This window comes from Oryzias latipes, chromosome 11 (genome assembly GCF_053564925.1).
Source record: "Oryzias latipes strain Hd-rR chromosome 11, Olatipes_Hd-rR_3.1".
NCBI classification, from domain to species: Eukaryota; Metazoa; Chordata; class Actinopteri; order Beloniformes; family Adrianichthyidae; genus Oryzias; species Oryzias latipes.
In genome coordinates this window covers 12250723-12264599 of record NC_136247.1, presented here as the reverse complement: position 1 = coordinate 12264599, position 13877 = coordinate 12250723, and the positions used below count along the sequence as shown (strand labels likewise).

Genomic DNA, 13877 nt, shown 5'->3' with positions numbered 1-13877 from the left:
ATTAAAATAATGATCAAATTATTTACAAATATTTACAAATGCTTCCATGAGTAATTGTCAGTGTTGGGGGTAACTGATTACAAGGTAACAAATAACTGTTTTGAATTACTTTTGTCAGTAACAACGTAACATACTTATTACAGTAGCTCTGTGTTTTACAAAGAGTTGCTTAATTTCAGATTTGATAGATATGAATTTAGCCGTAAGAGGTTTTTCCACATCTCACTTTGTTCAGCACCATCAACCACATGTGTTGGAACTTTTTTTTTGTTATTTTTGCATGTGGTCATTGCTTTAAAAATAAGGTTACATGAAATACAACAGGATCTTGTTTGTGCTGTTTTTCCCATGAGAATCTGTATAGGAGAGGAAAAAAGTAAAGTAACAGGTGGTGAATTAATTTTTCAAACAGGTAAGGGGTAAAGTAATTTAGTTACAATTTTGACCCAGTAACGAAGTCATTTCATTAATTACTTTTTAGAAGTAATTTACCCAACACTGTTAATTCCTACTGTAAAACTTGTAATTGTGCCATATCAGAGGTTTCTATTTGAGCTTCTGAAAAAACCCCCACTTATTTTGGGTTTAAATTTACCTAAAATCAAGATCTAAAAATTCAGTAAAAATAAAACCTGTCTTTTCATTGTTTTCACAGTTTAAAATGGCAACCTTTTTTTGGTAAACTTTTTTTTTTTTTTCTAGGATATCAGTCCAAGAAATTTATTGTATACATACACCTTACAAACAATAAATATCAAACACAAAGCAATGCATTAACTTTATGTTCAAGTTATGATTATAAAGAAAATGTACTTGTTACTACTTATTTTTCTTAAAAATAATTTTTTAAACTAATGTTTCTTCAGATTTAACAAAAAAAAAAAGCTTTTGTCCATTAATTTAAAGTTGGTATAAAGATAAATATAATCCTTTGGCTTTTCACATGTTCTGTCATTATCTAAAGCCATTACAGGCATAAAAAATGAGTATATACTGTTATTTATGTCTTAAATAGCAGGTCTTTCTCTCATCAACCATTCTGAGGAACTGAGCAGTGACTCAAGAGCCTGACTTACGATTTCTACGTCTGCTAAAAGGTCACTTGATTTTTAAAAATTAAATCCAAGCATAATAAGCCAAATGCGACGCCCTTAAAAGTGGTCAATTAACTTAATTTTACTTTAAAATAATCAGCTGTAAAGGAGATTAACTACATTAACAGAGCCAAAACCCCTGAAAAGCTTCTATTTGTAGCTTCTTTGTCACATCTGTTGATGATCTAAAAAGTTAATGATTTGACATTTATTGTACTATAATTTTTAATTCATAAATCAACTAAATATGTACCGGTATTTTGATTGGGGTCCTTTTTGTTTTCAAATAGAGACCCAATCCATCACAGATTTAGGAAAGGTTCAATTAAATCTTTCATTTATTTCCAGAAATGAATACAATTGTTTCGCTCAATTATTGAAAGGAAAAAATCTCACAAAGCTCACCTAAATGGCAAAAACTGACATTATAGTTGAGAAAACAAATACAAAACAGACATTGCTGTTAAAGTGTTGTTTTACACAACCATTAAACAAATTATGTTTAATTGCAGCAGAAATGACCACATTGCTGTTTTTTTTTGATCATTTTTCTTTAAGAAAGAGGTTACATAAAAAATTAAATCAAATCAAATAGAAGGGGAAAAAATCTTTTTTTTTTCAAATGAAGACTTGAATTTATCAGAGGGGTATTTTAAGGGAAATTTATTCTGCAGACAAGTGTTTTAGAGACAGAAAGATGAGAGGCATAAATCTTCCCTCAGTAACTCCATCTGAGTGCTAAAATGTACGACAGCAAAACAACAACAAAAACCACAATGAGACAAAATCAACAAAACATAAAAAAGTTGAAACAATAACAAACCCAAGAGAAACACACAAGGAATGAATCAAAACACTGGATTAGATGAAGAAAAACTCCACAGCAGGATGATTGAAAAATATTACTGTAGGAAACATTCATGGAAGGGATGAAAAATCAAAACATCTGCTTGTCCTCCATTTTTAAAGGTTTTAAAATCTGATCTGGGGATAGCAAAGATGAATAAAAACAACAAGAGCAAAAATTACAAAAAAGAAAAACTGCCAGATTCTTATGAACCTCAAGTTAACGTTCAAACAACTGATGAAAGATCCTTGTCACTATTGTTTACAATTCCTCCCTTTATATTGACATTTTTAACCAAATGAAAATGACAAATTTAACATTTGATATTTTATGTGTGGTTACGGAGTTGAAGAAGCTAAAGCATATTTCAAATTCTGAGGTGAAGATTTGGAAGCAGATGTGGAGGTTAGGTGCAGGGGTGCAACCACCTGAACTGCAACACTTTTCCATGCACCTCAGCTGGCAGAGTAATTTTCAAAGCAGTATCGTAAGAAAAGATCTCAAATGTAGCCTTTTTGAAAGAAAAGCACAGAACAGTGAAAACATTAAATGATGAGTTTTCCTTTATTTCAGATGGATTTTGTTCACATATTTCAAGGTTTATAATCAAGTTTAATAAAGAAAAGGGAAAAGAAATTGGCTCCTATGAGTGGATTTTAGCCATGAGAGGGCTCATGATTGGACCCAGACAAACCCAGACTGGAATGGCGGTTCTGATTTGGATGGGCTCCAGTGCTAAAATGTGAATGCAGTTTCTCAGAGGGTTAAAGTCAGAATTACAGCTTTAACATTCTCAAAAAGGATCTGCTTCTCAATTATTGGAACAAGTGGAACCAGCACTGTGCTTCACATGCTTTAGAAGAATTTTGTTTTACATTAAAAACAGAGCTGTGCAGTCAGTACCTTCTCCCTCGGTCTTCCTTGCAATTCAATAGAATTTTAATCTGAAGATTGAATGACTGAAGCAATCACATCGTCTGGGTCATGCGAGAAACATAAATGTGACCAGGACCCGAAAGCCTAACAGACTGACACAATGCTGTGAGTCTACGGTCTGAAAATGACGAATCTCGCTTGCTGGTAATTGAGATTTTAACACACAGAACTTGAAAGAAAAGGAGGTCCAGTTCCTCCTGAACAACAAGGAAGTGGAAACGAGTAAGAGGCATCATTTTTGGCAGCAGCTTCAGCTATTCCTAGTTCGCTGGCAGCAACAGGAGGCCACTTCCTGGACTTTATCGGTTAAAAATCTCTAAAGATACAAGAAAGTGAGGTGGAGGTAAAGCAACAACTGACATAAACTGTAAGACCAGATGAGAAAACGTGGAAAAATAAAAGGGAATGTGCGTGTTTTTTCCTTTAAAGATTACAACCTCTAAATGGGAGAATTTAGTGCTGCCAGTTCAAATAATGTAATACGCTTGTTTGGGACAGTAGATTAAAACATTACTGTCAAGTGAGAGATGAGTGTGCGTTTGCGGTCTTATAGATGGGTGGGGAGGAGGGGTGGAGCTCATGGCTGTTTCCTGCAGGAGACTGACAGATCCGGAGTGAGAGGTCGGTGTCTGGAGGGGTTAACAGTAGGGAAGAGGTAAGGTCAGACCCGGGGCAAGAGCTTCTCAATAAATTCCTTTACAGCTGCCATCTCCTGCAACAGAGCAGAGCAGAAGCAGGTTAATCAACTGCAATCAGAAAACAAACCACATCATGACACTGCCACCACAGGTTGCACTGTTGGAATAAGGCACGATAGAAGAAAGGGGGCTTCTATCTAGTCTCTTAGGCTATGTCCAAATTCACTCACGACTCCCCAGTTGGTGCACTATTTAAAGCATCTACCGTTTTTTCCGGATGTCCAAATCTACAATTCTAAAATCTAGTGCCCAAGAAAGTTTCCCTAAAGTCTGAGTGAAAAATCTGTCTGCATCAATGCTCACTAGATAGGCGAATGTGGACCACAATGCATCGGGTTTGACTGATTGGTCATAAAAAAATTTAAAAAAGCATATCAAAATTATTTTTACGTTTTTATCATTAGAACACAGTGGATGCATAAATTGTCTTGCAAAATGTCCATATTTATTCGATTTTTACTTCGGTAACATCATTTTTGCCGTTTTCTTCTCTTTTTTCTTTAAAGCGTTTTAATCCAGTGCCTTCAAAAGTCCCACACTATATCCTCTTTCATGGGTTATGGAGTAGTGAAGGAATTTGGTCATAGCCTGAGAACAAATAAAAACGTTACGGGTTTGTGTTTTTAACATCATTCTTTTAATGCTATGTAGTTGCCAAATGAGTTTTATGCAATTTAATTAATGTATTATATTACCAAAGTGCTTTACAGATATTACTTAAGAGCCACTTTCATATACTGAGAAACAAAAATAAGTAATTTGTTTCCTTTAAAGCAAAAGTAATGGGAAGAGTACCTCAGGACAGGAACTGTGAGGGAGTCCTGGGAAGGATTTGAAAGTAACCATCTGTGGGTTGACTATGGATTTAAGTTTTTCTGCTGTCATGGCACCAAACTGCCTTGGGACCATGGCGTCTATGTCACCATGGCATTGCAAGATCGGGAGGTTCTTGTTGCAACCTGAGGCCTGCAGGACAAAAATCCAGATTGCACAAAATGAAACCAAAACAAAAGTAGAAGAAAGGTGTCATTTTTCTCGCTTTTTGAAGTGTGACGGTACCGAAGGGAAACTCTTGTGAAGTGGAAGCCAACAGCTGAGGGCAACAACACCGGCCAACGGATGCTGGCAGGTCAAGGCGGTATACAAGGACAAAGCCCCACCCTGAGGAGGAAATGAAAGAACAAAGTTATCTAACCCCTCGCATCAGCTTCTTGGCTGGAAAGAAACGTCTACAGATCACACCTGTGAGAAGCCACCCAGGATGATGCGGTTGGAAGGGATCCCATTTCTGGCCTCATGTTCGATTATGGCCTTAACTGGAGAGAGACGAACAACAGCATCATCCATGAGAAGATTTCAGTCTCTCTTTCATTTGACATCTTTGTGGTAGATTAGAAAAATAAAAACAAGCTTAAAAAAGAGAGAAAAATCTCTGTTTTCCAACAGTTTTGAATATTTCTGTTACCTGTGCAGAAAATCAGGAGTAGCAAGATGGTTGGGGGAAGAAAAACTACCACCAATACTCCCTTATAGAGCAAGTAATAGAAATTTTACTATAGAGCAGAAAACTGTTAAGAGTCTAATGAAAAAACTGAAGAGAGGACATTTTTACCTTCTGAAATAATGTAAAGTCTTTCCCGTTACAACTAACCAATGATCTACTAGATAACTGGAAACTACCCTGTTAAATGCAGGGGTGGGGCAAGCAGCTGTCATTCACTCTGGCCTCTGGAATCATCAAATAATATATGCAACGTGCAAGTATCTTATGATTAAAAAAAATCTTGGAAAACTAATTTCCAAAACAACAAATGATGCTACAGCTGCCTGACTGGTCATTTCGATGGGTTTCTCTCACTAAAGTACAATGCATGAATATCAGACGAACTTGATCCCAAATCTAAAAAGCAGAACCAAGACCTTTAAAATAGGTGGTTATTATGATGAATCCGCACTATTATTAAGTCAAATCTTCTTTTTTTTGTCATTTCAAAGCCATTGGACTCACTGTTTTCAGCCGCTCTCTTAATTCCAGATTCATCCTCGGGAGAGTCGGGACTGAGACCCATCAGGTCAAACCTGTGCACGCAGAGAGCAGTGACGAGAAAGGTCAACAGACACAATCATGGCATTGTTGCAGGCAATATTAGAGCCCAATGTGGTTTCTGGGGGAACAATGGCCTCCAGTGTTGAGTTTAATACAAACTCACCATGCGGGCAACATGGACCTCATGTTGAGAGTGACCGGGATTATCGGCCTAAAAAGGACAAGTGAGCATTAAAAAGATGTTTGACATTTCATTAGAGGGAGTCAGAAGCTACAAGCTACCATAGTGTCATTTATTTTATTTTTTTTTAAATGGAAGGGAATTGACTAAAAGCAATTAACAAAAACACACGTGTATTGACCGTTGAAAACAACTCACGCATGGGGGCAGATAATCTTGACGTGACTTGGCTGGATCTTCGCCAGAGTCTCGGCCCAGCCATGCCTGACAGAAAACAGAGAGCAGCTTGTTGTTTCACATCAAATACAAAACTGCTGGGCTGGGATTTGATTCTGAAACGCATTAATGTCTGAGATGGACACTGCTCTGTTCTATAAATGTGACAAGTCATTACATTGCACTGTAGGGTTTTAAAGAAACCAATGCCTATTTTTCAATTTTTTTATTTTTTTCTTAGGTATCAGGGGATATTTATCCACCTCTACCAGCTCCTAAGATTAGATAAAAAATCCTCCCTTAACTTAATGCATAAAGATGGGACTGTTCTTGGTCCACATTCCAAAAATAAAGTAACCCAATTATCTCACACAGTTGTACCCATGAGAAAGTTTCCACTCCAGCCTGCTGGATTCAAGTTAATCTTATCTTCTAGTGTTTCATCTTAAAAATCAGAGAGTAAAGGGATGCAAGTGAAGTTTTGTTGTTGTTGTAGTGTCTTACAGGACTGAGGGGAAACAAACCTCCAACCCAAATTCAGAATTTAGTCAGAAAAATGTATTATTAAGGATATTTGTGTAAACAAACCAAATCTGGTGTAAAATGGGGTTTAAGGTCTTCACAGGTAAGATCTAGATCAGGGGATCAGGTGAAACAAACAGAACTTAAGAGTGGCTTTATTAATCATCAGGTGAGTGAAAGCGGCTTTTCACAAAAGGTCATACTCACCCCGTATCTCCTAATCCATGAAGGAAGATCACCTGCAGCATAGATAAAACCAGAAATCACTCTCTACATTCCCCAGATTTTTGTGAATACTTATTCCTAAACGAAGAAAATCCAGTGCCAACCTTTTTCTCCTACTAATACACAGTTTCAATAGCTGCGGTTACATGGACAAAAGTAATCGGAATGAACGCCTGATCGGAAAAAACATGCGTCATGTAAACACGCTGTTCGGAATACTCTGCCCCGATCAGACTCGTTCGGGTCAAAATTTCTTTCCGATTGAGATAGTTGGGTTATGCCGATTGTTGATCCCATCGTTGTGCATGTAAACAGTTCATTCCCATCTTGGGTCACTGCTGCTCTGGTTTTCAATCATGCATAGAAGGTGTTTCGCTCCAGAGAAGGCTTTGGAGCGCAAACAGGACAGACCGGCTGCTCCGCAGACGCCCGGTGCGACGCGCGGACGCCTCTGTACTCCGCCCTCACCCCGCGGGCTACTCGCCTCTCCCTTCCCATTTTCTCCAAGGTGGAGGGAAGGGAGAGGGCACTACTCCCCGGGGGTGCCAGGGACGTCCGGACTCTGTGCGGTCTTGGCTCGGCTGCTGGTGGACCGAGCGAACCGTGTCTCTGAGTCAGCTCACACACCGGCTTTGGGGCGGTGTGTGAGCTTTGCAAAGCAGAAATTACGCTCAGTCCTTGGAAACCCTTTAAACAATCATGTGGACTTGTATTTCAAGACGGCAGATTGCGGCATTTTCCCACATGGATTTTATGTTCATCCAAGGCTAAAAGTTGTTAGCGCGTGTTAGCCGTACTCCTAACCCATCTTCCAGCTCCGTTCCGCCACAAAAAAGCACTGAAAACACAGATTAAAAATAAAATGATGAGCAAACAGGCGCTTCATAATAACTATAACAATAACAAAAGCACGTTTAGAAGATCATCTTGTATCTTACCAAGCTGCCACGTACATATATTGCTTGTTTACAGTGGGACTAATGTGCTTGTGCATGTAATCTATTCCGACCGAAGGTGTGGCCCATGTACATGTTTGTTATAATCGGGAAAAGTTTTTCTGGGCCCATGTACACGGTTGAATTCTAATCCGATCATTGATCAGATCAAAACATTTTACACATGTAACCGCGGCTTTTTCAAAACATCTTTCTCATCATCTTTTCAAATCTTTATTGGATTTATTTCTACTAACATATATTGAAAGATTAATCTCTATTAACATGTCTCCTGACTTAAGCGCGCTCCCATTTCAGAGTCCTCCGTGCTGATGGCATTCAGTAGGTGTGGTGATGTTTTCTTTCAGGGACACTCTTTAGCACTGCATTATGTCTTAACCCATTTTTTAATTCATCATGGAACCCTTGTGCTATCATAGGCACTTTACCATTGGGAGTTGGGTCATCTAGACCCACTAGACCAGGGGTCAGCAACCCATGGCTCCGGAGCCACATGTGGCTCTTTCATCTTTCTGTTGTGGCTCCCTGTGACTTTGGAAAATAATGAGTATTTTATAATAATTAAATTTTATTTTAGTTTGTTCATTTTTCATGGCATTTCAAAGGCGCTGCTGGCAAACTGCTGTCAATAAAGTTACTCAAACAGTGAATGGTATTTAGAAGGCTGAAGTTGGCATCCGATTTTTAGCTTCCACTTTGACAGTTATACAGAAAATTGATATAGAAATCTAGTGTATAACAAATGTTCAAGGCAGCTGCGGATATTTTACAGAGGATAAAGATAAACTTTCCCCTTAAAAATTCAGGGAAACTGGAAGCTAAAAATAAAAAATCAGATGCTCACTTCAGCCTTGTAGAGGCCAGTCCATGGAAATATTGCCTGACACTGGACCGTGACCCAAAAAAGGTTGGAAACCACTGCTCCAAGGTTTTTTCCTGGTAGCTACAACATCCTCTTACAAACAGAATCACAGTACCTCTTCTCAGTGTGTCGAAACCATCTCAATCTGCTTCCTTGCATCTACCGCACTCATTCCTGATCCTCTCCATCTTCTAAACTTCCAAAGGGGACCTTAACATCTTAATTTCTGCAACCTCCTGGCTCTTTCTCTGACTTTCGCTGCTCTTCCCACACTCTACACCTTTCCTTTCATTCTTGCTGACACTCTTGTCACACATCACACCTGAAACCCTCCTCCACCCGTTCCAACCTGCTTGCACACACCTCTTTCCCAAACTCTCTGCTGCTCTGGACCCTTTTCACCTCTGCTCCCTGTAACCTCACCGTTCCTCAGAGTTCCTCTCATTTATACACAAATATTCTGCTGCAGCTGACCTTCACTCCTGTCTTCATACAGACCACAGCCCCTCTCTCAGACTTTTTCTATCTACGAAGGCACAATGCAGATTCCTGCTGTAAACCAAAACAAAAGAGTAGGGCGAAGAGAGAGTTCTCCCCATGGTCCGGACACCTTTGCTCAGATAACTGAAGTGTAAAAATCTACTGCAACTTGAAACAAATGGATAAAAATTAAGAGTCTATATGACTATAATTGAAAGGTTCAGCACTGATGCTGGTTTTCAGCAAACAAACTGGGCAATGTGGTTCACTCACCGCTGCTGTCTCCTTCTCCTTCCCAGACATGGTCATAGCCTCGGCGAGCAGTGGCACAGACATGTTGTTCCCACACATACACTGTAAGAGATGCTGAAACCAGACAGACAAAAAATAAATAAAAAATTAAACAGGTCAGCTAACTGCAGAGATCACGACGAGGAACCGCAAAGAAAACATTTACACCCAGCTATGCTCTTGAAAGCCAATTAAAAACATGAACCACATAACAAATGACTCTTCTTTTCAGAAAATTAAATATTCGACAAATAAGCAAGAGTTTTAAACAATTGTGAAAATGTTTTTGTCTCAGATGTCATCAGGACTTAGGATGTGAACCTGCCTTCTCACCAAAGAAACTCAGAACTTATAAGTTTGGGTATTGGTGTTGGCTACAAATCAGCATCACAAAAGCTCCTGCATTTTTGTTAAAACTGCACTTTGGTCAAAGTAAAAATGTCAAAACAAGACTCCTGTGGAAATTAGTAAATTTATTTAAATGCTGTTGATGCCATTATAACCATGGGGGCAAAACCAAAACAAAAACCAAAACACAGCAGATATGTTACAAAATAAAATATATTTTGGTATATGTGGTAGTTTTTTGTTCGATCAAAAAAAGAAACATTTGAAGTATTTTTAGTTATTGGTTATTTTATTATTTTTTTTATAAATATTATTAAATCCATCTAAAAGGCATTTTATTTGTTTGGTTTTAGCATCAGCTAAAGAGCTGTTTAGGGTATTTTTGTTTGCAGCTTAATATAACACAATAATAAGTATAAATCTCAGAAAAATTATATTTCTTGTCTTTGGTGGAAACAGGGAATATATCTAATAGTTACATGATAACCAACTTATGAGTAACAATAACAGCTTTGCAAACACACAAAGTGTTTGCAAGTTGGGTTAAAAGCTTGAACAAAAACAACAAAGACTAAAACAAACGTGTGCTTCACGCCTGGATCCTCAGACGTTATGTGTGGACGTGTTAGCGACAGACAGATTTACGCAGTCAGAAAGTGCTAAACTCATTTTTCTAATGGGACACTCCCTCCCTCTCCTGCACTCAGTAAATTGACCACTGCCTGCCGTGAGTCAGACGTCGATAACACAGATGAGATCAGGCAGCTGCTGTGTTACGGTAAGCTCCAGTAGTAAAAGCATTTCTTGATGCCTTTTGTATTTTAGCTTTGAGGCGGAAACGTAAAATGCTAGACAGGTGGATTAGATCGTTTCTAGCATCACATGTAACTAACAATAACGGAGAATATCTGATACACAAAAGTTAATATGAGTAAACCTTTGGTAAAGAAAGAAAAAACACTTAAACAGGACAAAAATGACATGGATGCTTTTATTTAGTTAAGACTACCGATAAGTCAGTCAATAGTTCCAACTTCCATATGAAAATGGTAAATGTTTGATTTAGAATCCAAAATGGGAGAAAACAGCTACTGTTTCAATGTTTTAGCTCTTTAAACTCATTTTGAAAAACCTGCATGTCTGCTTTAGTAGTGGATTATCTATGAAATCAACTCATCTAGTGATCCAAGTATCATTATTTTGATGCCAAGTGTTCTTCTAAAAAACAAGTGTCATCTATTTCCAGCATTTCTTGAGAGCTAACAAAAAAGAACAAACTGAATGTATAATAGCGAATAAACACAGCTTTTGCCACATTTTACTGATCCGGAAAAAAATACATAGCAAACATGACAAAATTCAGTGAATAAAACAAGCACCAAAATGATTTTCATGACAGGTCTTTGAAATGGGTTTAAAGCAAATCTCTGTTGAGTTTTAACAAGCAATCGCCTGGTTGTGGAAAGACAATATGAGTTTATCATTCCTTTATTTTTTTAATATGCTGTGTGTGATGAATCTATAAATAGCTTCCTGGTTCATTTTATCAGACATCCCTTGAAGAACTCGTCTCAGTTTGGTGTTCCCAGTCTGTGGTGGATTTTTTCCTGACAAATGTATTATAGTTCGTAACAATTTGCATGTGCAAAGCACTCTCAAAGTCTCAGCTTGATCACAGAAATCTAGACATTCTACTGTACTGTACACATCGATTGCTACAGATGGATCCTATTTCAGGATCGTTGTCCTGATGCAAGCCTCTCTCAGCCAGGCTGACACGGAGCCTCAGAAATGCCTTTGGAGGAATTCATGGAAGACTGCAAAGTGTTCCTGATGCAGTGTAAGGCAGCCCCTCCAATATACAGCTTTACAGCAAGAGGGAACTGTTTCTGCTGTGGAAGGTCTGTCCTGACTACCCTAACTAAACACCTTACACCTTAGGGTAAATGTCCTCTTCACCTACACTAGTTAAGAAGCACCAATTCATTTAAGAACTACCGGTAACAATTTGCAATCAACGTTTTACACTTGCAAGTAGCTTTTCTAAAGGCTCGATAACACCATTCAGAAATGGTCTTCAACTGTTCACTGATTGACGGGCAACAATTGCTACTCTGAAATCCATTGCTAATGGGTTTTTCCCCTACTTCTGACCAAAACTACCAAAAACCATTTGATATTTACCCCTGCCAATCATTATGTCCCCAAAATGATTTTTACTTTCAATAATTATAATAGAATATTTGGTGAACCTTTGCTTTTCTGAGTTTCTGAAGAAAATCAAAGAAACAATTTATCATAAAAGATAAGCACAATGTTGGAGATCTCTCAACATGACAGCACATGGAAAGACACTTAACTTCATGGCTCCACTCCTCATTTTTTAGCACATTGCTAAGAGCCAAAAAAACAACAAAATATCCTGCTTATGAACAGACAGAAAAATAATGTGTAAAGGCTGGAGAATTCACTGTATTTCTAATTGACACATCTGTAAAAATTCCTATTTAGTTAAAGGTTACCAATTGATAGATGTTTGTTTTTTTCCGTGTCAAATCATTAATAAAATACCTAAAACAGAGCCGTCTTTGGTGCCTGTAGGATTTTGCCCTGAACATGCTTTTGATGAGAGTATAATCCATCAATCGTTCCTTGGATTAAAAGATTTGCTTTGGGACATGGCACAAGCCTTAAATTGTCTATTGTTTACTTACTCTATAAAAAAAATGAGAAAAACAACTGAAAAATGAAAATGCTTTCTTCTAGCCTAAAAATGATGTATGTTCTTCTTGCTTTTTTCTTAATGAGGGCTGTCATGTATGTCATGTTTTGGGGGGCACACCAGTACAATAGCACAAAGCATAATTACTCAATCTCTGTCACAAGACCTCTGGGTGATGTTTTTTTAAAGAAACCAAATCAAGGAAATAAGATTTCCTTCGTTTAAGAACAGACCACGAGTCTCCATCCTGTGTGATTTTAATTACCGGTACATCAAGGAGAAATCACACTGAGTGGTGCTGCATTCAGGGCCGTCAGACGTTTAAAAAGCAGGACACAGGATGGTGGCGCCGCGCGCACAGATTTGGTTGGCGAACAACAGGATAATATGCGGCAATGGATGACGGTCAACCCCCACCTCACCCCCGCAGCTGGCTGGCAGCAGGTTTCACTGCGGCTACCAGAGGTTACATGGATCTTTCTGATTTTTAAAACCCTTAAAACTAAGAGAGAAGAAAATAATTACATAGTATTTAATGGTTTAACATTAGTGGTTAAAAATAGGAGAAGGAAGCGGGCGGTGCTGCTGTGTGTCGAGGAGGAAGGAATGGTTAGGCTCGTGCTGATGGCATTCAAGCAGGTACAAAACCGTCCGCCTCTTCCAAAAAATAAAAAATTAAAAACACAATGCCTTACTTCTGCTCTGTTAATCCCGCTTTACTCTCATGAACATCTGCAACACGAACGGGCGAGCAAAGCTGCAGCTAGCTAATGTCGCGCGCGCGCACACACATCATCAAGCGTATTGTCCTCTCTACCGGTGTCTCACTTCGTCTTCCTCCAGGAAACTTTAGCAACGGAATTAGGACGTCGAACACCTGGCATTTTTCAGAATAAAGCATAAACAGCAAAATAAACTAGTTCAGTTCAGTCCAGGTCGATTTTAAGTGTTAAAACGTACATTCGAGGCCCACTAGCTAATACAAATTCATACACTCACCGTTTGCTGTCCCAGTTCACAACGGGGCGGAACTTCCGCCACTCACTGCACACAAGCAGGGGGCGGAGACAGAGTACACGTCATTGTTAGCAACGCCCCGCCCACTCTGTTAAGGAACCAAACGTAAAGTTTGTCCAAAGAGAACCTTTATGTACAGACTGTATTTAAATTAATGCAATGCGAAAAAAATGGAAACAAAAAAGGGTTGGTTTAATTATGTTATTTTGTCCAAACCTAACCTGCTTCAGTTTAAACTGAGCATCAAAATGGGGATGAAAGGTGAATTAAACACTCGACTTTTCACCAGCTTATTTTATCAAAGTTGTAAGGTCATAATTTCTAAAGCTCATAAAAACTATTTATTCCAACAGCCAAGTGTGAATAATAAAATATATTTATGCACTTATTAAGCAGTATTAAAAATTTTAAAGCAATTTCTATTTGTAGATAAAG

The 13877-nt window shown here is 38.3% G+C and overlaps 1 protein-coding gene across 4 annotated transcripts; it reads right to left on the bottom strand.

Annotated features, from left to right (window-relative positions):
* Window positions 1–1742: 1742 nt before the first annotated feature.
* On the bottom strand, window positions 1743–13537 carry lypla2 (lysophospholipase 2). 4 transcript variants are annotated; one of them, XM_004074075.5, is made up of 10 exons: window positions 13425–13537; window positions 9338–9430; window positions 6749–6780; window positions 6002–6067; window positions 5786–5833; window positions 5584–5654; window positions 4818–4891; window positions 4635–4736; window positions 4371–4541; window positions 1743–3589 (listed from the first exon to the last, which is right to left on the bottom strand). In XM_004074075.5, exons 2-10 carry the CDS (start codon window positions 9413–9415, stop codon window positions 3539–3541), a joined length of 693 nt encoding a protein of 230 aa, XP_004074123.1. In that variant the 5' UTR covers window positions 9416–9430; window positions 13425–13537; the 3' UTR covers window positions 1743–3538. The 4 variants fall into 4 exon arrangements, with proteins under 4 accessions (XP_004074123.1, XP_078810938.1, XP_020562843.1 ...); XM_078954812.1 differs by having other exon boundaries at window positions 13254–13432; XM_020707184.3 differs by having other exon boundaries at window positions 13121–13429.
* Window positions 13538–13877: the final 340 nt, after the last annotated feature.

Bases quoted from the DNA above. Each gene is read 5' to 3' on its own strand.
- lypla2 (XM_004074075.5), bottom strand. From the start codon at position 9,415: ATGTGTGGGAACAACATGTCTGTGCCACTGCTCGCCGAGGCTATGACC. The intron at 4,892-5,583 runs GTGAGTCCAATG...GTCTCTCTCCAG, and splicing joins TAAGAGAGCGGCTGAAAACA to TTAAGGCCATAATCGAACAT. The intron at 4,737-4,817 runs GTGTGATCTGTA...TTTCCTCCTCAG, and splicing joins TCCTGGGTGGCTTCTCACAG to GGTGGGGCTTTGTCCTTGTA.